Source organism: Morone saxatilis, unplaced genomic scaffold (genome assembly GCF_004916995.1).
Source record: "Morone saxatilis isolate NCDOM2014 unplaced genomic scaffold, NCSU_SB_2.0 Contig15, whole genome shotgun sequence".
NCBI classification, from domain to species: domain Eukaryota; kingdom Metazoa; phylum Chordata; class Actinopteri; family Moronidae; genus Morone; species Morone saxatilis.
The window spans coordinates 12,191,990-12,212,328 of record NW_023339707.1 but is presented as its reverse complement, the minus strand read 5'-3'; the positions used below and the strand labels follow the sequence as shown (position 1 = coordinate 12,212,328).

Below are 20,339 nucleotides of genomic sequence, written 5' to 3'. Positions count from 1 at the left end.
TAGCATCCAAAAGAAAACATGATTATAGTGAAGATCGTTAAAGAGAATTAGTATTGCAGAAGAGACGGATTAAAAAAAAAGTGGTCAAAATCAAAGCAGCAGAGGCCGATATATCCTAATTCATTATTTAATTAATAACAGTCTCTGAGTATCAGCAGAAAAATCTATTTACTGATATAAAAGAGAAAAAAATCATTCATGGCGAGACAGTAACATATAGAAATTTATTATAAACACTGTACATCAAAAACATTAATCAGCCCGCACAAAAAGAGTCTGGGGTGTTAAAAAACATCCAATATCAATGCTCTGATCATTCTAATCTATATGTTTACTGTAGCTATAACACTGATTACATCCAGAGTCTTCAGTGACCTTTTAAACATTTATTTTTTCAATAATTCGTTCTTGATTCAGTCATAGACATTGTTTCTAATAATTGTGCATCTACATGAGTGCCTGCAGTGTAAAAGATGCATTATTAAACAGAAATAACCTTTATTTTATTTTTTAGAAAGCATCTACTAACAGCTATCATTAACATTTATAGGACAAAAAGGTTGATGGTTTCTAAAAAACAACACCAGCAGCTTTCTTTGGACTTGTTTTAAGGCCAGTAACAACAGTGTTGGACAAACATCACTTGAGTTCCATTAAAGAAAAAAAGTTCAGTTTCAGAGTAAGCTTATCCACTCTGGATATTCACAGTACAACAAATACTGTACTTGTAGTGCAAGTTATCTCTCCTGCAGTGGAGAGCTCTGTGGAGAGGAAGGTCCAGACGAGAGATCGCAGCCGATTGGAACAAATCTCTGGAAAACAAAACGAAGATCGATGTTTATATTGTGTGTCTGTGCATATGCATAATGTTTGACAGATCTATGTGCAGTCTAGGATGTCACTGACCACACTCCGTTTCATCATACTGAAATAAGCTTCACTTGAATGTAATGTGGAACTGTGGCACAGCGTTAACCTACAGTATCTGCACTCAGTCAACAGAGATTAAACCTGATAGATTCGACTCATCAATGCTTAAAACACAGAACAATATGTACCAAAACCTAATATGATCTTAATAATCACATGACATTTCCTCTAGTGCCACCCTCACAACACACTAATGGCAGGGCTTTAATTATAGGAAAGTGGTCACTGTTGTGGGGTGATTCCAGGGTCCACAAGGCTTTACACAGTCAGTCTTGTTTCTAGTTCTTACTGTGTGGCTCTAGGGGTGGCTGTGACTGAAATATCTCAACTTCTACTGGATGGATTCTCATTAAAGTTTGTACAGATATTAATGGTCTCCAGAGGATGAAACCCGCTGACTCTGTTGATCCTCTGATTTTTCTTCTAGCACCACCATAAAGTTGATATTTGTGGTTTTTGAGTGAAATGACCATGAAATCGTGTTCAGACAATAATTGTTCTGCTCTTGATGAATTTTAATAACTTTAGTGATTCCTCAACCTTTCATATAACAACATCAATGTATCCACTTTCCATCAGCCTCAGCTGTGCTTTGTGTTTAGTGCTAATTAGCAGATTTGAATATGGTAAAAACTTTACCTGTTATGTTAGCATGTAGCTTAACGCATCGCTCTGCCTAAGTACAGCCTCACAGAGCCTATGGCATGGCTGTAGACTGTTAGTCTTATTAGTTTTTGGAATATATGCTGTTTTATAACATTTTCATATTGCAGAGATACAAATTATTTTGTCAAAATAAATTGCCATTTGAATGTTTTGCTCTGATGACCTGTGCTGGTTGTTTTATTTAACATAAAAATGGAACGTGCACTCACAGAGGCCTCTTCAAAGTGCAGGATGGAGGCCAGCGGGTTTCCACAGCGGGGCCGAGAGGGGAGAAACCCAGGAGTAGCCAGGACAGACGCCGAGGTGTAGGTGGCCACCTCCTCGTCCATGCGCAGCTCTTCCAGAGGAGGAAGACGCTTACGCAGCATCGCCACTGCAGGACTCAGACTACAAGTCTTCTGAACAATGTGGCCTGCAATATAATAATAATATATCACAATTCTGTGCTTGTGTAACAGTAGAAGATTAATCATCGTGTGGAGGGTGAGATGTCAGTGTTACCTCTGTGCAGACTCTGAACAGGAGGGTTGATACGACTGGTCGGTTCCGACACAGGCGACGCCTCTTCGTGTACTGGCAGCACCTTCCTCTGTTCTGATGAAAACGGGCCATGCTGCTCGTGATGGTCCGAGCTCTCCTGCTGCACAAAACGTGGGGCTCTTAACAGCTTTTTTCCCGTTGAGAAAAAAATGACAGACTCTCTTTGCGGTGCTTGGAGGAATGGCTGTCCTCCCACAATCCTCTGCTCCTCGTCCTCGTCCTCGTCGCTGCTCGTCTTTACCTTTTCTTCACAGTGGGATTTAGTCTGGAGGAGTGAGGGGGGACAACAAACAGCATACAATACAATGATTTTATGATATATTCTAAATGAATAACAAGAACTTAATTGAATATGGATCTCTGTATGGCTGTAAGGTTTACAGTCGTGGCTCGAACTGGGAGCTGCTCTGCTTGTGTCTCAGGATCTTTGTCTGTCACGTTCGCACTCTGCTCGTCCTCTTGATCATCAAATAATCTCTGGACAACCTCCTGCTAACAAACAAGGAAGACAGATCAATAGTGATACAGAGCTCAATATATTTGTTTCTGGTAAGAAAAATATGATTGATGGTAACTATTGCATAATGTCACACATTGCAATGTATTGTAGTTATTCCATTTTAAGAGGTCTCATTCAATGCAACAGTGGTCATCGCCATTAACTTTCAGCAGGTGGTGGTAGTCTGCATTCGATCAGAAGTCTGAGGACTGCGGATATAAACAAAATCAGCCGTATGGATGTAGGTTCGCTCGCTCTCACTCAGACGGTTTTGTAAAACAGCCGCTTGTTGTTAAAATATCTGTGTAATGGAGTGATCAGATTGGGTGAGGTTGAAAAATTAGACGATCCTTTAGTGCGTGCCCTCTTGATGAAGTTGTTTGCAGCTTTGCTCACTTCTGTTCCTCTGATTCGTTTAACAGCCAATCAGAGTGATTTTTTCCCACCGATGGAAAATCCACAGACGAGGGCAGACAAGTGCCAACATTGCAGAACACACAGCAGAAACATGTGCTACAGACGCTCACCGATGGCCCAACATTGTCCAACGGCTGTCTTAGGTTTTGCAGGGCTGAATATCTCAGTTGTTAAATCCAAATTTTCCCAACTAACAACGACATTATTCTTCTGGAACGACCTCCCTGCTGACTTCAGACAATCGGACTCTGTTAATCTCATTTGATCACCTTAGCTTTCAATTTGTGCCTATTCTCAGATTAGTTTAGGCCTTGCAGCTGATACCATTATCCTTTCGGTGGGCCAGTCTCCGTCTCAATTAATCTCTTAATCCTGGTCCTTATAGTCCAGATTTGTCTTGCCGACGAGAAGACAACTGTAATCTTTCGAAAAAACGCTGCATTTCTCCAACTGTCTTTTTGTTTCTGTTCCCACATGCCTCCAAGTTTCTCTTCCCCTCTCTTTCTATGACGTGATGTGATATGATATGATGGTCTGCTCTGTACTTGTGACATGTATTGCATGTCTGTGCATTCTAGGAGAGGGAACCCTCCTCTGTGGCTCTTCCTGAGGTTTATATTTAAGCATTTTCAGACCTACAGAGAGATATATAGATATATAGAGATATATCCATTTTATTACAGAAACACTTCTGCCCCACCAACAGTTGGTAAGGCGAAGACCTCGGCTTAATCCTAAAAACACAGGCTGCTTTGTTTTTAAAGCCTCGCCTTTACATTTCTAAAATGCTGCATCATTTAGTAGCTATAAAGCCCTTGTTGTAGCTGCCTTGAATTTATTGAAAGACCCTTCAAGAACATTTTTTTACTCCACATTTTTATCTGTACACACAGATGATGTTTCTCTTTTTGTTTTTTTTGATAGTCTTTCAGACACATTTGTGTATAAGCTCTAAACACATCATAAAATAGACATGATTTCCTGCTCTTACCTCCTGGCACGGCTGAGGGTTGGTTTTGCACACCCGCACTCCGGGGGTGCCGGCGTATGGTGACTGATGTGTCGACAGATGCCATTTCTGAAAACAACAATCACCAGATTAGGGCGCGACTGGGAGAAACACTACCTACCGAACAGACAGAGTGTGAACATATCCTGTACCGACCATAGCAGACATGGGCTGATGCCTGGTGTCGCGGACTCTCTGTGGAGTCCATTTCTTCAGCGGACTCTCTTTGAGCACTCCTGCTGAGGATAAAACAGCCGCGTCACAACAGGGTAAAAGGACAGAGAGATAAGGATGCATTAGGTTCCATAAGATAACAAGAGAACAACGTTTCTGTAGCTTACCTACTGGTCCTCCGGTTGCCTCTGCACGGTTTTTTCTATTCGGCACTCTCTGAGCCTGAGAAAGGAAGCAGCACAGCAAATGAAACTGTGTGTGTGTTTCAAAAGCAATATAATAAGCTAAAAAAAAATGCAACAGGTAGAGAAGAAGAGCTGCAGTGAAAACTAAAGTAATGTATACATACTGTGTAGACTGAAGTGCCTCTGCCTGACGGACGGGCAGAGTTTAGGGGTGTGGCCCCCACAGGCCCTCCGACCTTCACTCCTTCATTCTGCAGGATACTTTGCAGTGCAGCGGAGTCCGGAGTGAACTGCACCAACTTCATTGATCCTGTAAGACGAGCACAAAGAGGACAGATTCAATTGACCAATTAATTTACATCGCATTGTTTGTTATCTAACTTCATACATAACAAAGTAATATTGAATACTCATAAGGTTTACAAGTGCTAAAATTAGTCTACTTTTCTGTTTCTCATCATCACAAGACATACATCCCTTTGAGCTCTTTTGACTTGCATATGTATTTAATTGTTGATATCCTATAGATCTGCATCTTACCTGCTGGTCCTCCGGGTGCCTCTGCATGATTCTTTCTAGCCGGCACTCTCTGAGCCTGAGAAAGGAAGCAACACAGTCAATTAAACTGTTTGGGATTCAAAAGCAACGTAACAAACGAAAAGGACAAAGAAAATAAGAAGTAAAAAAAAAAAGTATTGAAATGTAATGTATACGTACTGTGTAGACTGAAGTGCCTCTGCCTGACGGACGGGCAGAGTTTTTGGGTGTGGCCCCCACAGGCCCTCCGACCTTCACTCCTTCATTCTGCAGGATACTTTGCAGTGCAGCGGAGTCCGGGGAGAACTGCACCAACTTCATTGATCCTGTAAGACGAGCACGAAGAGGACAGATTCAATTGACACGCAAGACTGACATCCAATTAATTTACATTGCATTGTTTGTCATCTAACTAAAGTAATATTGAATACGGTTCAGGTTTACAAGTACTAAATCTCGTTGTCAAAAGACATCACTTTGGGCTGTTTGACCTAATTGTTGATATCCTATAGATAAAACAACAATAAAAGCAGAATTCACCGTCTTGCTGAAAGTCAGATAAAAAGGTAAATACCATTCTTATGTTTGCGTGGTACAGATGAAGATGGAGCCATCTGCCAGTTAGCTTAGCATAAAGTCTGAAAACAGGGGGAAACAGCTAGCCTGGCTGAAGCTAACTAATTAAAACGTTATATTTTGTTTCTTTAATCTGTACAAAAATCTTTACTGTGTAAAAACGTCACGTTGCAGTGTTTCATGGGGTTATGTGCTGGACTGTTTCTTGGCTGGGATATGAATGTATTGTATGAGAGCTGGATACAGAGTCAGCACTAAATTTCGCTGCCAACTCCAGTGATGCTGGATGCAGTGAACAGAAAAATCGGCTGCAGACCAAAAAGTGTTCTCCCCATAGACTTTACTTGAGAGAGAGATGTTTATAAAACTGTTGACAGGACCAGGTCACTTTAACACTTTGTGTTATAACTTATGGAGGTTTTATGTTTTCAAAAGTCTTCCAGAGACTAATTTTAGTGTTCAGTATGCAGTGCTTTCAATACATCCGTGGGTTGGACACAGTAACTTGGCAGGCAACCAGAAGAGACTCCAGGAAATTACTGCACCTGGCCAAGAAATCCTATAATAGTATTTCCCAAAATGTCCAAATATTCCTGTGATTGGATAAAAGGTTAGCGGCCCTACAAATACATATATGTACCAGGAAGTCACTTCACAATTCTGTAACTGGTTTGAACCAAACAAAATTATAATGAAATGAGAAGACGTCACATTTCTTCCTTGTGAATGCATTTAACAACACTTTTATATCCATTGTGATCACATCCTGTATATTCAGGCACACATAATGCATTCAGTCTTGTGTTTACCTGTAGTGGGTCCGGATTTTTGCTGACTCTTCATGACAGACACTCGCTTGGGCTACAAACAAGAGAATCACCATCAAACACACAGATGATTATTTAACACATTCTAAAGATTTATAACATTAAATCACTATTCAGACAAAAACAACCATTAAAAACCAACACTTCAATAACAACACATCAGCGTAGAGACCAAAAGAAAAGGAAAAGAAGGCCGTAAACAACAATTATAAAACCAACTCACCAGATAGTTATAGGGTTTGGACTGTGGAGTTGCAGATCCCAGACCTGTGGCACTTACTCCCTCATTCCGGAGGATACTGAGCAAAGCCGCATGGTCAGACTGGAAGTTCTCCACTTTGTCTGAAATACATAAGAGACACTGCTGACTGTCATTCATGAAGGATATAAAACTGTTCATGTTGTTTCCTCTATGATGGAAGCTGTAGTTCGTGGTGCCCTTGAACTATATTGCATTACACAGAGAGGTGTTTCCTCAAATAAACGGGGCAGACAATGTATGAGTCATGTATAATGCAATACAGCACTACAAACTTTATCATCCTTCGAAATGACCGTAGTTGAATTAAGACCTCTGTAACAGCTTCAACAAAAACTGAACATTATAAACCTTCCTGAAGCTAAGATTTATTGGAGGACTGTTTGTGTTAAACCTGTTTGCAACTGAATGCATACACAAATGTATCTACATAGAAGCTAACGTAGGACACAAATATCTTCTGTAAAATTGTGCACAACCCAACAACACACTCAACTTACCGGTTGAACTTTTGGAGAAATTGCCCTGCGCGGTGAGCTGCGTGTTTTGACTCGGATGGGACGTCTTGGTTTGATCTTTGAGACTGAGCCGGTTCATGTTATCCAAACAGGCTTCTGCGTTAAAAGCAGACTTCGCAGAAGAAGTGGTGCCGCTCTGTTGAACTGCATTATCAGGAAGGGATGAGAGAGGATGGGACAAAGTGGCTGAAGCCTTAAATGTGTTGGAAGGCCCTGACTGTCCTGACAGCTGGGGTGCATTTTCTTCTGTAGCCTTTCCATTACACTCCCCTGAACCTTTGGTTGAGTCCACGTGGCTGTTTAAGGTAGCTGGATGTTTAGTAGGTTTTGCAATAATGTGTTGGGTTTTCAGACGACCATTGCATACATTGTTAACAACATGAGCGCCAGTTCTTGACTGTGAAACGGTCAGGAGCTGTTGGTTTTCAGTGGCCATTCTTGAGCTCTTGGGCTGCGACAGGTTGAAAGGTATAGGCCTGGTGCACGGCTTTTTCTTCTTAGTTTTCCCCTGTAGGAAATGATAAAGTATTAGGAACGGAAGGATTAAATTAAAAACACTTCAATGTAGAGGATGGGAAGGAGGCACTTACAGCCAGAGGTTTCTCCTCCCACCTACAGTGAGACTGACTGAAGTCGGAGGGAGTCTGAAGACGAAGGGACTTTGCGAGCACTGGAAGCCTACTTACACCTGCTCGCACAGGTGCCTTCTTATCGATTTCTGAGTTTCCTGGATTCTTGTTCTCAATATCCTGGTTGGGAGGGTGAGGTGCGGACAGGAGTTTGGAAGGCTTTGGATGTGCTGGCATTTTGTTATGTACATTCTTCATTCTGTGTGGAGAAAACCAGTCAGTTGCAAAATAATACATGCTCATATTTATTGATACTATAGCCAATACGAGTTTTGGTATCAATACCAAAACGAATGCTTGCTGCCTTGCTTTGAGAACCATAAACATGTTTGTCTTGTAGAACAACATGGCACAAGTTTAAGTCAAGAACAATAGGTGAACAATATTACAAATCTGACAGGACATTTAGTGCTTGACTCTCTCTGATAATCTGACGCATATCGAGCAGTACCAAAAAAAAAGCACTGAGGTTCGATATCAATCTCTAAAGGCAGGAGAAAATAAAGCACTAGCACTTCACAATTTGGCTTACCTCATAAAGTCAGTGCGGATTTTGTTCTGACTTTGCTGACGAAGGACTGGAGAGGAGTCCATAATGATAGCAAGGTGTGAGGAACAACTGAAGGAGCAACAAAGGGCAAATTAAAATTGAGCAACCAAGCATGCAACACTAAAGAGGCCAACAGAGAAGTGTGTATAAAAGTAAACAAAACACATAAACCATGCACCAGCAGAAACAAAACGTTAAATTCTTTTCAAAGCTTTAACAATTCACAATTTAATCGGTCCAAAGATGGGACAGCAACAGAAACAAGAAAGCCAACAAAGGCAAGGCTCCATTCATCCAAATGACACCATCGATGGAAGAGTAAAAGTAAAGTAAAACAAACTCATCAGGCATCACATAAGGACATTATTGGCCCGATCAAAGGAGCACATAGTGGTTTGTAGGTAAGCCTGCACACAGTGTTACAAACAGCCAACATGAAGAAGATATATCTATCTCTCTCTCTCTATATATATATATATATATAACGTTATATAGATAGATAGATCAGCTTTAACTCCAGTGAGATGAACCAGTCTTAGTACATGCTACATGGAGCAGTTTATTACATACGTTACATACTTTCAGAATGGAAACGAGCCTCTGTGACTTCCTCCTGTGCGTCCAATTAAGGATTCCTGATACAATTAATCCCAAATGTTCCGGTTTTCCAGGCGTTTTGTGCGGATTTAAAGATCCCTTGTTGAGTCCTTTCACCGCAGCGGGCTGTCAACTTCCTGGACTCGCAGCAGTTTGTAAAAAGCGCGACTCGCCATTGGTCGCAGTGGGAAGCCGTATTAACCAATGACTGCGCGCACGTTGGCCATGACAATGTCGTCGACCAATGAAAAGCGGGCTTTCATAAACAGCTCCATGGTAACGACGCGAAAGTTGTTTTACCACGTGATGGCTTTTTGCCGCGGCCTCTCCCGTCTGCAGGAAGAATAGAAACGATTAAACCTTTATTGAGGCCTGCTGGGTCCATATATAAATACACACACACACACACATATATATAACTAACATATAGAAGTATATTAACCATTGCAACAATAAACACTACAATATATAAGTTAAGAAATACAAATAAATACTTAAAACAAAGCATAAAACATCAAAACTGTATGAAATATAACAACAATAATAAAAACAATACAAAATAAAATAAAAATAATAATAATAACTAAAAAAAACAGTAGTTTGACAAGTTTACAACACCAAGTTTTCCAGTACTTCCAACTGAATCTCACTGTCTTCCTCAGCAACTGGACTTATTTTTATTTTATTTTATTTTCATCCTTTAATGAATGTATGCTACAGTCAGGAAACAGCCACTAGAATTTGTAAGCATTTCTTTTATTGTTGCATGAATCGGTTTTATTTTAAGGACTCTTCATAGACACAGAATGAGGAGATGGAGGTATAATCATATAAATTATACTTTTTCCCTACAATGTCCTCTAGAGGGCGGTGTTTGTTATTGCACCATTGGAGCTGACAGGAGACTGATTACTAACGAACCTATATTATTATTATTATTAATAAATGTAATTATTATCTTATTAATCACTCTGGACAAAATGTGAGCTGTGGCTGTTCATTCAGACATCTGCAACCACCTTTATCCGTAGGTACTTTTAGTCTGTTTATTATTTTTTTAAAACAATGCAAAAGACTCAAACATTATAGTTAATTGTTAAGTTTAGCTTAAGTTAAATGTCTGCTGTATGTATGAGAGGTCATTTACAAACCCGAGCTAAAGCTAACTTATTTTATAACGTTTGCTAACGTTAGACCAAAGAGAGAAAACAAGATAGTTCACAAATAATAAGGTAGGAATAAAATAAACACGCTTCTTTATACCTCTAAGACACTTAAACGTAACATCTCGACTCATCCGGTCATATTCACATTTAATAACTTGTAATTTCTACACTATCACCAGCTTTTACACGTTATGTTACTTCATATTCATACTCCACTACATTAATTTAACAACCTTAGTTTCTTGTTATTGTGCAGATTAAGATTTGACTGAGTACCCAACAATGTACACAATTAGCTCCACCTACAACATGCTGATTACACCTTAATGCATCAGTAATGATAATTTAATGATAAAATAATAGCACATAATGTAACAACATACAACAATAGGGAGAATATAACAGTTTTAAAGGGACACTCTCAATACTAAAGTATACTAAGTACAGTTGTAATGGAGTATTTGTATATTGTGGTAATGTTTCTGCTTTAAATGATCTGAATATTTTCCTTTCACCACTGGAAGGCAGGACCAGAACATGTAGAAAACACTCAGACCCTCCCTCTCCGTCAGTGACTGTGGAAGCCCTGCAGGTGTCGCTGCCAGTGGCCTGGTAAAGCCCCACGCCTGCCTGACAGCAGCAACACAACGTGGGTGTCAGCCTGTCACCCAGGGGCCGTGTCAACAGCAGAGGGAAGAAGAAGAGACGTAGAGGAGGAAACCATAAAGTAACTCTGCAGTAGACATGGACCTGCGGTCTGAGCTGCTCAAGTCCATCTGGTACGGTTTCACAGCCCTGGATCTGGAGAAGAGCGGTAAGGTGTCCAAGTCTCAGCTGAAGGTGAGTGGACTACCTGGACTTTAGGAAACCTTTTCTTTTTGTAGTCTAAAAAACTCACTCACTTTTTTACTATGTTGCCTCATTTCCTTTTCAATTCGTATTCAATCACATGGGCTCGCTCTGAGGAAGAAGAGGTGAAAATATTTGAAGAGCTCAGCAAACTAAATGTCACAACTGTGTTTGTTCACCGTTTGTTTGTTATATTTGGTCCTAAATGCTTTAGAAAATAATGGTCTATGCAGTCTAATATTACTGATCATCTTCATTATTTCCTGTGTGAAACTCAGTCTTTAAACCACATGCTGTGCAACAAGGAACAAATTTGTTCCATATATTTTCGCGTAAAATGCTTTCACTGCTGGAAGAGGGCACAATTGGCACCTCTGTGTGGCAAGAGCACGAGAGTAACAGTTTGCTCTCAGTCTGTATATGAATGGGAGCCCTCATCTCCAAGCTGTGCTTGCTCTGGGCCTCCATGTACCAGCTTGTAGTGCAAAGGGTCCTCTGGCACTGGACCTGAGCAGAGAAACAGCCTGTTGAATAGAGTATCTTCGCACCATGAGCCTGTGTATGTAAGAAGAACATTGTTACAGTTAGAGCAAGGACAAAGTGGAAACATGTTGGTGATTGTTGTCTCTTGCCCCAAGGCTTCAATGAATCCACTGTATTTCTGTTGATCTCATCGTTACGTCACTTGGTCTCGGTGTGGACTCCATTTTCAGCCACCTCCACGTTTCTGCGATGTGCTGCCTGCCGCTTTTGGCTCGCGGGGAGTCAGCCTCATGACTAGGCTTATCCCCCTCATGCATGCAGCTTGCGTACAGGCACCATGTTCTTTAGAAGAAAGCCGTTTGCATGCCGAGGCCTCAGAAATGACAGATGTGTAGTGCAGTGGAGACAGGATGTGGTTATGGCTCAACAAACGAAGACTAAACGTCTGATAAAATGCATCAGATATCTCAAGATGTTGCACACTCTCATTTCAAGAAATGTATTGACGTAAAAGTAAAAGCCTGGTTGTATTAAGTTAAATCCTTTTTGACACATTAATGGTAAAACTTGTAGTACACTAATAATAATAATAATAGTTTTACACTGATAATATATATAATATAATAATAAGTTTATGTTACTTATAGCTTGTAATGTCATCTTTTTTAGCATATCTATTTGATTTCCTTCTCTTTGTTTTATTTAATTTTTATTTATATTATTTCTCTTATATAACTTTTATTCCTATTTTTTATTGTTATGACTTCATGTTGTTTTACTGTTTGTCTTTACGCTGTTTTTTTAGTTTGTCTGTCACCGCCTCCTCGTTTCGTGCTGACTTCAGCCACCCACATTTTTTTATATTTTTTTTAACACCTTTTTTCACACCAAACAAAATTATTCTTAGGAAAATAAAAAATTTCAGTTCTGTAAAACTCAAAACATAACTTATATCTCTTAATTGGTTGGCCTGTAGTTAAACAAACCCAGCAAACAAACAACTATCCACTTGATTTTAAGTGTGTCATTTAGTTTTGGCAATAATCTAACATTAACATTCGTGCCAGTAAAAAGATTATTTGATTTATCTAACTAGCTCTGCATCTGTTTGCTCTAGTGTGGCCTTTTAAAAAAAAATAATATTTCTGTCCTGTACATTTAAATGTTTCAGGTCCTGTCCCACAACCTGTGCACAGTTTTGTGTATCCCACATGACCCCGTGGCTTTAGAGGAGCACTTCAGGGATGATGATGATGGTCCAGTTTCCAGTCAGGGTTATATGCCCTACCTCAACAAATACATCCTGGATAAGGTAATAAAAGCACACATATATATACACATATACATATGCTCTTTTTATTTTGTGAAACTGTAATGCCATGTAGTCAAGAATGCAGTTTTTTACAATCTTTGCATTTTGTTGTTGTAGGTTATTGAAGGTTCTTTTATTAAGGAAAACGTAGACGAACTCTGTTGGACTCTTACGGCAAAGAAAAACTACCAGACGGATAAAACCAGCAGCACTGTTCTGCCAGAGAAGGATGCTTTTCGGCTTTGGTGCCTCTTTAATTTTCTCTCAGAAGACAAGTACCCTTTGGTTATGGTCCCTGATGAGGTAGGTTCAACTAGAACATATTTACATATTTAGTGTATATGCTTTTACTTGGAATATGAGGTATTTGTTTGTTTTTTTGTCTTGTATTTCAGTCAAAAAATTACAGGACTGGGAAAAAATACATTTTCTTAGTAGGAGTATAAAACCAAACACATTTGCACATCTTGAAGTCATTGTTGATCGTGGTGGTGTGTGATGATAGTGACACTTTGACGTTTCTAAATTTAACCACATGGATATTTCAAGTTATTGTGCTCTGTTGTTGGGTACAATCTGTAGACTGTAGTCAGTAATCTGTGACCTAAAAATGGTGTTGGATCTTTGACAACCACAAAATATACCCTGGCTGAAACCTTGTTTCTTACCATCATGGAACACGCTGCTCTTTTCATGCAGCAGTGTGGGCTTGTTTCTCACTTGCAACCTCTCGTTTTGGTTTCCTGTCGTGTGTTTTTCACAGCTGCTGCCAAGAGAAAGACCTAAATTTCAAGGGCAGCATAGTTTCTATCGTGCTGAGTTTAAGAACAACATTATCCAGTTCTATTTTGCTACATGCTTCACACACCGACCACAGAACAAAGAAATCTGTGGTGTATTGAGTACTAGTGTCATAAATACCGTTACTTAAGTAGTTAGTAGCTTAAGAAGTTTAATTTAATTAAATAGTTTAATTAAGAATCAATATAAATAAAAGCTAATTTTGATATGGGCAATAAAAGTCAGTACCAAAAAAAAACAAACAACAGGAAAAAAGTATTTGATAATTTTCAAAGAGATAACTGCCTTAATTAGTCAGTTACTTGGGTACTTCCTCCCTTGAGTATAATGCACCAAAGACATTCAAATGAACCTTTTTTCTGACTCTCAAGATTGTGGGTTTCTTTTCCTCTTCAGGTGGAGTACCTCCTCAAGAAGGTTTGCATGGCTATGAGTATTGAGTTCAACTGTGTAGAATTAGAGGACTTCTTCTCCCAAGACTCAGTGCAGCAGAGCGGCATTACTGTTTGGATTTTTCTGGAGATGATGAACTCGGGAAAGATAACCAGGGGAATTGAGAAGAGCATAATCAGCATGGCTATAGAAGAAGTATACAGGGAGATAGTTGGCGATGTCCTCAAAGAGGTAGGAGACCCATCTGCCACTAGAAGTCTGTGTTTTGGTTCCTGACATGCTCGGCATTGTGTCAGTGACGGTGTGTGTGTCGGTCGGGGTGCATACAGGGTTATCTGTGGAAGAAAGGCCAACTGAGGAGGAACTGGAAGGAACGATGGTTCACCTTAAGGCCAAGCAACTTGTCCTACTACACCGGGGAGGACCGCAAGGACTGCCAAGGCAACATCGCTCTGGATGGGAACTGCTGTGTGGAGGTAAGCAGCTGGAGGTGATCATCTTTCAAACGCAGGTAACACCTGAGAGAACTTTTTATAACAATGTTTTCTTTGTTAGTTTGTCCAAAAAAAGAAATACATACTGCTCATTTGCTTTCTTTTGTACATTTGAGTCAAATTCTCATTCTTTAAGCCCACGGTTCCCAACCTGGGGGTGGGGACTCCCCCAAGGTGTCGCGAGATGAAGCTGAGAGGTTCACACGTTGGTTAAGAGATGTTTGTTTCATGTCTTTGGGTTTTCTTGTAAATTACAGGAAATGTTAGCTCTTCAGGACTCACATAGTTCACATAAAAGAATTGAACAGACATGTGCAACCAGGAGTCATAATGGACTGTATGAAAATTATTGGGGTGAGGAGGAACACAGAACATGAAGTTCTCTTATTTCCTAAAGTGCACATATAATTTAAGATTATGTACTAAACTTTAAAAGAGTACTCCACTGAGCGCTCCTATAAAATTGTCGGACTCACAATGTTCATAAAAAAGGATCAAATTTATTCCATGTATTTCTCTTCTGTGTCATAACATGGCAACCACATTATCCACAGTGCAACTTAACCACTGACAGTTTCAGGTGTCTTTAGCTAGATGCAGCGAATGTAGCCTCAAGCAGGGGTGAGGAGTCGGCTACAGGGACTGGGAAACGCTCTTCTTTCTAACTCCACAACCCAGATCTGTTTCATTTTCAAAGCTGGTCTTCAGCTCCAAACCATTTATCAGATTTCACGCAGTCTGGAAACATAAAGGGCTTCTTACAGCTTTATACAACTACATCTAGGACTCCTCAAAACTTTGATTTGTAAAGTCAGTGGAGTTCCCATTTAGCAAGTTAATGGAATAATTATAATATTCAGATAGTGCCCACACCTGCAATTAAAGTACAATTACTTTACCAAATATCCCAGACAGTCTTTTTTGACTCAATAGGTGTGTCATTTTAAACATTTTACCCTACTATTGTTGGGCTGTGGGTTATGATTCATATTAAAGTGAAGGTGGGAGTTGCTGAATAGTGACAAATGACGTGTCACTAATCATCAAAGACCCTCCCCCCCTCTTTACCAAAGAATTTAGACTTCCCTCCTTTCAGCAAGGAGAACAAATACATAACCCTCCCCCTTTCTGAACTTCCCTACCCCCATTACGTTTCAAACAGTCCCCGAGTAGACAGAGCTTCTCATTGAGGTGTTATACTCCAAAAAAGGTTGGGAACCATCAAGTTTATAAAAAGAACAACAGTTGGATATTGAACCTCGTTTCACAATCAGATTTGAGATTTCCTCACAGAGCTCAAGTGAACTGGACTCAGTCTGCCAGCCTCACGCTCATGAATGACCCTTTCTGAATATGGAGCCTATAGTAGTAGAGCTGGAGTCGAGGGGTTTTTGCTGTTTTGCTGGCTTTTGATGTTAACACAAGTCAATTATTAGCCCATCAATGCCACGTGGTACCACGCTAAATAATGACAAACAGAAATCTGGATAAGTTCTGTTATTTGTTTGAGCAAGAGCACTACACACACATGTGTTACTCCAAAGGAAAACAAGCAATCATTCTAAAATCATGCTTTATTATAGGAAGTAGACGATGATCAAATATTGTTTGGTCGTACAAAATGGATCAAAAACATCCTTTTCCCAGTGAGTTTACCATTTTTCTACTAACAACTGTATATTTAAGAAATGGTCATAACAAATGTAAAAGAAAACAAAAAAAACAATGTATGATGAAGGGATAATCATTGATAAACTGACTGTTTCACTTGTTGAAAAGGTGCTGCCAGACCGGGATGGGAAGAGGTGCATGTTTTGTCTGAAAACACTCTCCAAGACTTATGAGATGAGCGCCTCAGACACCAAACAGAGACAGGAGTGGACTACAGGTCAGAGGAGACTCATATTTGCTGATACCGATCACTAATAAGTCATGGATTGATCTTAAAAGCGTCATCTTCATCTTCTTCCCAGCCATTCAAACAGCCATCAGGCTGCATGTGGAAGGGAAAACGTCCCTCCACAAAGATCTGAAGCTGAAGCGACGCGAACATCGGGAGCAGCGGGAGAAGAGACAACAGGCCAAGGAGGAGGAGCTGCAGAGGCTCCGGGCCCTGCAGGAGGAGCGGGAGCGTAAGCTGGCAGAGCTAGACCTCCTGAAGGAGGCGCAAAAGCAGGCTCAGGCCCTCCTGGAGCAAGATGAGCAGAGGAGGCGCCAGCAGCATGAACAACTCCAGCGGGCTCTGGAGATCCAACTGCGAGAGGCTGAGGAGGTGAGAGAGGAGGCAAAGAAGTAGAAAATAAGAGTTCGAATTCAGTCACAGAAAGATTTCAGTGTTGATTCCTGTGCTTCTTGCTGTGTATCTCTAGGCCCGGGTCAGTATGCAGGCAGAGATGGCTCTGAAAGAGGAGGAAGCAGAGAGGCAGAGGAAGAGGATCCAGGAACTGGAGGAGATGCAGAAGCGTTTGGAGGAAGCGCTGCAGCAGGAGATCAAAGCCCGGTTGGATGAGGAGGCCTTCCGCTATGCTCAAGCAGGGTAGAGTGTTATATATCGCCACCCATCTCCGATAACACGTGATTAGATTGACTATTAACACTTTCACAGCGCCATAAGAAGTCAGACATTTATCTGTGAGCTGTAAGAAGGGAGGTGCATTTGTGGGCAGACGGCAGATATTAAGCTCAGCTGCAAAAAGGAGTTCATGTTGCGTTATGTTCCTGAGGAAGTTGAGCTGCCAACAGAGGAAGTTGTTTAATGTTACCATCAGTCAGATCTATTGTGTCGCTGTTTCTGTGCTCTCAAACTTTTCAAGTAAAACACTCAATCACATAAATCTAGAAGTAGCTTCAGCATCAGGCAGTGTGCTTCTGTGCTCACTATAATATCTGAAATACGACATACATGTCTGTTTAAAGATCCCACTTTACTCGCTACAGCAGCTCCAGATATAACACAATAGATCAGAAAATGCACATTAAATAAAAAATAGAAAAGCAAAATACAAGATATAATAAAAATAGAAAAAATAGAATAAGAGTTATATGTACACAGGTCACAGCGGGAAGTAGTTGCATTGTGTGCAAATAAATAATGCACAGCAGCAGTATGGGTTGGACGATTTAAAGGATATAGACATAATGCTGTGAATATACAGTACAGGTCTAATATTAATAATGCGCCTGATCATACATTTCTTTTAGAAAATGTTATTTTCTGTGTGTTCTCCATCCAGGTTATTGGCTGAAGAGGAGGAGAAAATGAAGGCCCTGATGTCCCTGCAGGAGGAACAAGAGGAGTATATCCTGAAGACACAGCGGGAGAAACAGGAACTGAAACAGGAAATGGAGGCCAAATCCCGGTCCCTGGACGAGGCGCAGAGACAGCTGGAGGAGGTCCGCGCCAACCGGCACCGTGTTGACCAGGACGTAGTGGTAAGAACCAAAAAATACATTATAATACATTTAACTGAGACCAAAGGTGCTATCAGCTGCTGTTTGGACTTGACTTTTATGTTGTACACCTATTAAGTTGAATTACAACCCTATTATGAGTTCATTATTATTAATTAATTTAATTTATTCAGTTTTGTAAACCTTCATTTAAGCAGGTGAGAGCCCGCTGAGATTTAAAATCTCCTTTACAAAGATGACAGAGCCAAGATGGCGGCATGTAGTTGCAGAGAGAGCAGTATAACACAGACATTAATTAAACTAAACAGACGAGTAAGTGGGATGTTTCGTCTGCTGTCCATGCCCCTGTATTATAACTGTCAGTATGTTTTTCTCTTTAATGGGACAGAACTTTATAACTTTGGTGTGAGAAGATTCTTATTACTGATATTTATTAGTTGTGGTTAGCATTAATGCTAACAGGTGTTCTCTGACAGGCTGCCCAGAGGAAACTTCGCCAGGCGAGCACCAACGTCAAACACTGGAACGTCCAGATGAACAGACTGATGCGACCGATCGGACCAGGCGGTATGTGTCCCCTTCTGCACATGTAAATAATAAAACTAATGATGGCTGATATTGTGCACGCAGGCTCACTGTCACACTGCTGTGACTCACTGGGACATTTGAATAAAATGGAGCCATCATTAATGTTTTTAGTAACACCTGTGCATTTCCTGCTATTGCCAAGTTTTCATCCAAATTTAGCGCTAATTTTAACCAAATTTACAGAAAATCAGCTAAATTAATGTGAAATACTGCGTGTTTCCATCCACTATAGTTAATTATTACAGTAATTATTTCCCCAGAATGTACTGTAGGTTACTAAATGCCACTGTTAAATGCCATGGCTGTAGTTGGGTTGACATTTAATGTTGCTTCAAGTAAGGACTAGTGTGACACCATTTTCTTAGATTACTGAATAAACAGATGATGGTGATATTCTGTAAATATACTTCCTGGTTCATTTATTTTTAAACTAGCAAATTCTCTATTTCAGCATCTTCCTCTCTAACTTACTGACACAATTTGCCTGCTGTAAGCATTTTCTGAATTATCTATTTTGTGCCTGTCTTTGCGTTTAGAGAAGAGACCGTCGTTGGGGAGCTCTTACTCAAGCTTCCAGATCCCGACACAGAGAGATCCCGGGTTGCGTCTCAGACGGAGATCAGGATCGGAGGATCAGGACGAGGAAAGCAAAGAAAACGTTGACAACAGAGCTGGATGTGATCTAGAGAAACGCCACTCCCACGCCTCTAATGGCGACATGGACATTCCCTAAAACTATGAATCAGAGAGGCTCCGTTGATCTCCTCTGACAGGAAGGGCAAGAGGCTGACCGTCTAATGTGTGAACCATATGAAAACAGTGGAACATCTACACTTAAAACTGAATTTACAGTACTAGCATTTCTATTAAATGTTGAATTTACTGACCTCATTTCACAGACAGCAGCAACATTTTAATGAGGAGAGTTTACTGCTCGACTAATGCTTCGACTGCAACCTGTGTGAGGTCTGTTCTGGACATAAACGATACCTCAGTGCAAAGAAAATGAGTCGTAGGCAAGATCCTGAAAGTACAATGTATGTTGTGATGTTTAAAGGCTAAAACTTACATACAATGCAAGGAAGCTCGTTTGTTTAGCTTTGTAATATAAACACGTAATGATTCATTTTTATATATGTATTTGCTCTGAGGATGGAGGGTGGCTTGACTTTTTGATGTAAAAAAGTTCAGTGTTACAGTTTACCACCATTTCAGTTTAAGTGTCAGCCCAGATAAACAGGAAAGGGAGAGAGAGAGAGAGAAACCCTCATCTAACTTCCTGTTTCTACAGCTAGTTAACATAATTGTAAATAAAAGAGTGAATTGATGCCTTAATCTGATTACTGCCTGTATCTGTACTCTGTTAAATTATGTGCAGCATGCACTTCAAAGAAATTGTAACCTTCACTTCCAATAAAATCTCAATTTAAAGTCCACAGTGAATAATCACTAAAATCATATTTACATTAAATAAATTAACATGTTAGTATCTGAATGAGAACACACAATGGAACAAGTTGAAGCCCACTCTGCTGAATTTGCTGATTCCACGTCCGCTTTAGTTTGAATTTGCGTCTGCCTCATTTGCTCAGTATAAACGTGTGTCATCTCTGACTAATGTGACAGCTCCTCCTGATATAAACCTCGACTCATTTGAGCGAACAGAGACATCCACTGACAAACGGCATAAACTGCACTTTGGCTGGATTCATTTATATAATCCATAACTTTAAAAAGAAATTTATAATTATTTATTATTATTTATTTATTGTCTAATTTTGATCTCTCCTTTACAATAATTCATATTGCACAAATTGCAATGAAGTATGTTTTCTTCTTTAAATTATATCATGTTAACAGAATTAACAAAACAGCAACAGATTGCACAGAAAGAGCAGGTAGCAGATGGCTTTTATAATAGCTTTTTTT

The 20,339-nt window shown here is 40.1% G+C and overlaps 2 protein-coding genes across 4 annotated transcripts; one reads left to right on the top strand and one right to left on the bottom strand.

Moving 5' to 3' along the window:
• Positions 1-225: 225 nt before the first annotated feature.
• On the bottom strand, positions 226-9,041 carry troap (trophinin associated protein). 2 transcript variants are annotated; one of them, XM_035656061.1, is made up of 16 exons: positions 8,896-9,041; positions 8,299-8,385; positions 7,728-7,965; positions 7,120-7,645; positions 6,584-6,702; positions 6,343-6,394; positions 5,138-5,283; positions 4,961-5,015; positions 4,585-4,730; positions 4,403-4,457; positions 4,218-4,300; positions 4,044-4,130; positions 2,518-2,628; positions 2,098-2,401; positions 1,806-2,008; positions 226-812 (listed from the first exon to the last, which is right to left on the bottom strand). In XM_035656061.1, exons 2-16 carry the CDS (start codon positions 8,358-8,360, stop codon positions 738-740), a joined length of 2,262 nt encoding a protein of 753 aa, XP_035511954.1. In that variant the 5' UTR covers positions 8,361-8,385; positions 8,896-9,041; the 3' UTR covers positions 226-737. The 2 variants fall into 2 exon arrangements, with proteins under 2 accessions (XP_035511954.1, XP_035511955.1); XM_035656062.1 differs by having other exon boundaries at positions 2,518-2,625.
• A 1,782-nt stretch (positions 9,042-10,823) lies between these two features.
• On the top strand, positions 10,824-19,846 carry LOC118324858 (differentially expressed in FDCP 6 homolog). Of its 2 annotated transcripts, XM_035657349.1 has the most exons (12): positions 10,824-10,919; positions 12,583-12,723; positions 12,841-13,026; positions 13,921-14,148; positions 14,247-14,393; positions 15,995-16,057; positions 16,191-16,299; positions 16,385-16,683; positions 16,781-16,947; positions 17,645-17,843; positions 18,299-18,389; positions 18,947-19,846. In XM_035657349.1, exons 1-12 carry the CDS (start codon positions 10,824-10,826, stop codon positions 19,141-19,143), a joined length of 1,923 nt encoding a protein of 640 aa, XP_035513242.1. In that variant the 3' UTR covers positions 19,144-19,846. The 2 variants fall into 2 exon arrangements, with proteins under 2 accessions (XP_035513242.1, XP_035513243.1); XM_035657350.1 differs by lacking the exon at positions 15,995-16,057 and having other exon boundaries at positions 18,947-19,143.
• Positions 19,847-20,339: the final 493 nt, after the last annotated feature.

Excerpts from the sequence above, each read along its gene's own strand:
- LOC118324858 (XM_035657349.1), top strand. The coding sequence starts at position 10,824 with ATGGACCTGCGGTCTGAGCTGCTCAAGTCCATCTGGTACGGTTTCACA. Across the intron at positions 12,724-12,840 it reads ACAAATACATCCTGGATAAG|GTTATTGAAGGTTCTTTTAT; the intron begins GTAATAAAAGCA and ends TTGTTGTTGTAG. Across the intron at positions 14,149-14,246 it reads TTGGCGATGTCCTCAAAGAG|GGTTATCTGTGGAAGAAAGG; the intron begins GTAGGAGACCCA and ends GGGTGCATACAG.
- troap (XM_035656061.1), bottom strand. The coding sequence starts at position 8,360 with ATGGACTCCTCTCCAGTCCTTCGTCAGCAAAGTCAGAACAAAATCCGC. Across the intron at positions 7,966-8,298 it reads ATCCGCACTGACTTTATGAG|AATGAAGAATGTACATAACA; the intron begins GTAAGCCAAATT and ends TTCTCCACACAG. Across the intron at positions 2,402-2,517 it reads TCCCAGTTCGAGCCACGACT|ACTAAATCCCACTGTGAAGA; the intron begins GTAAACCTTACA and ends TCACTCCTCCAG.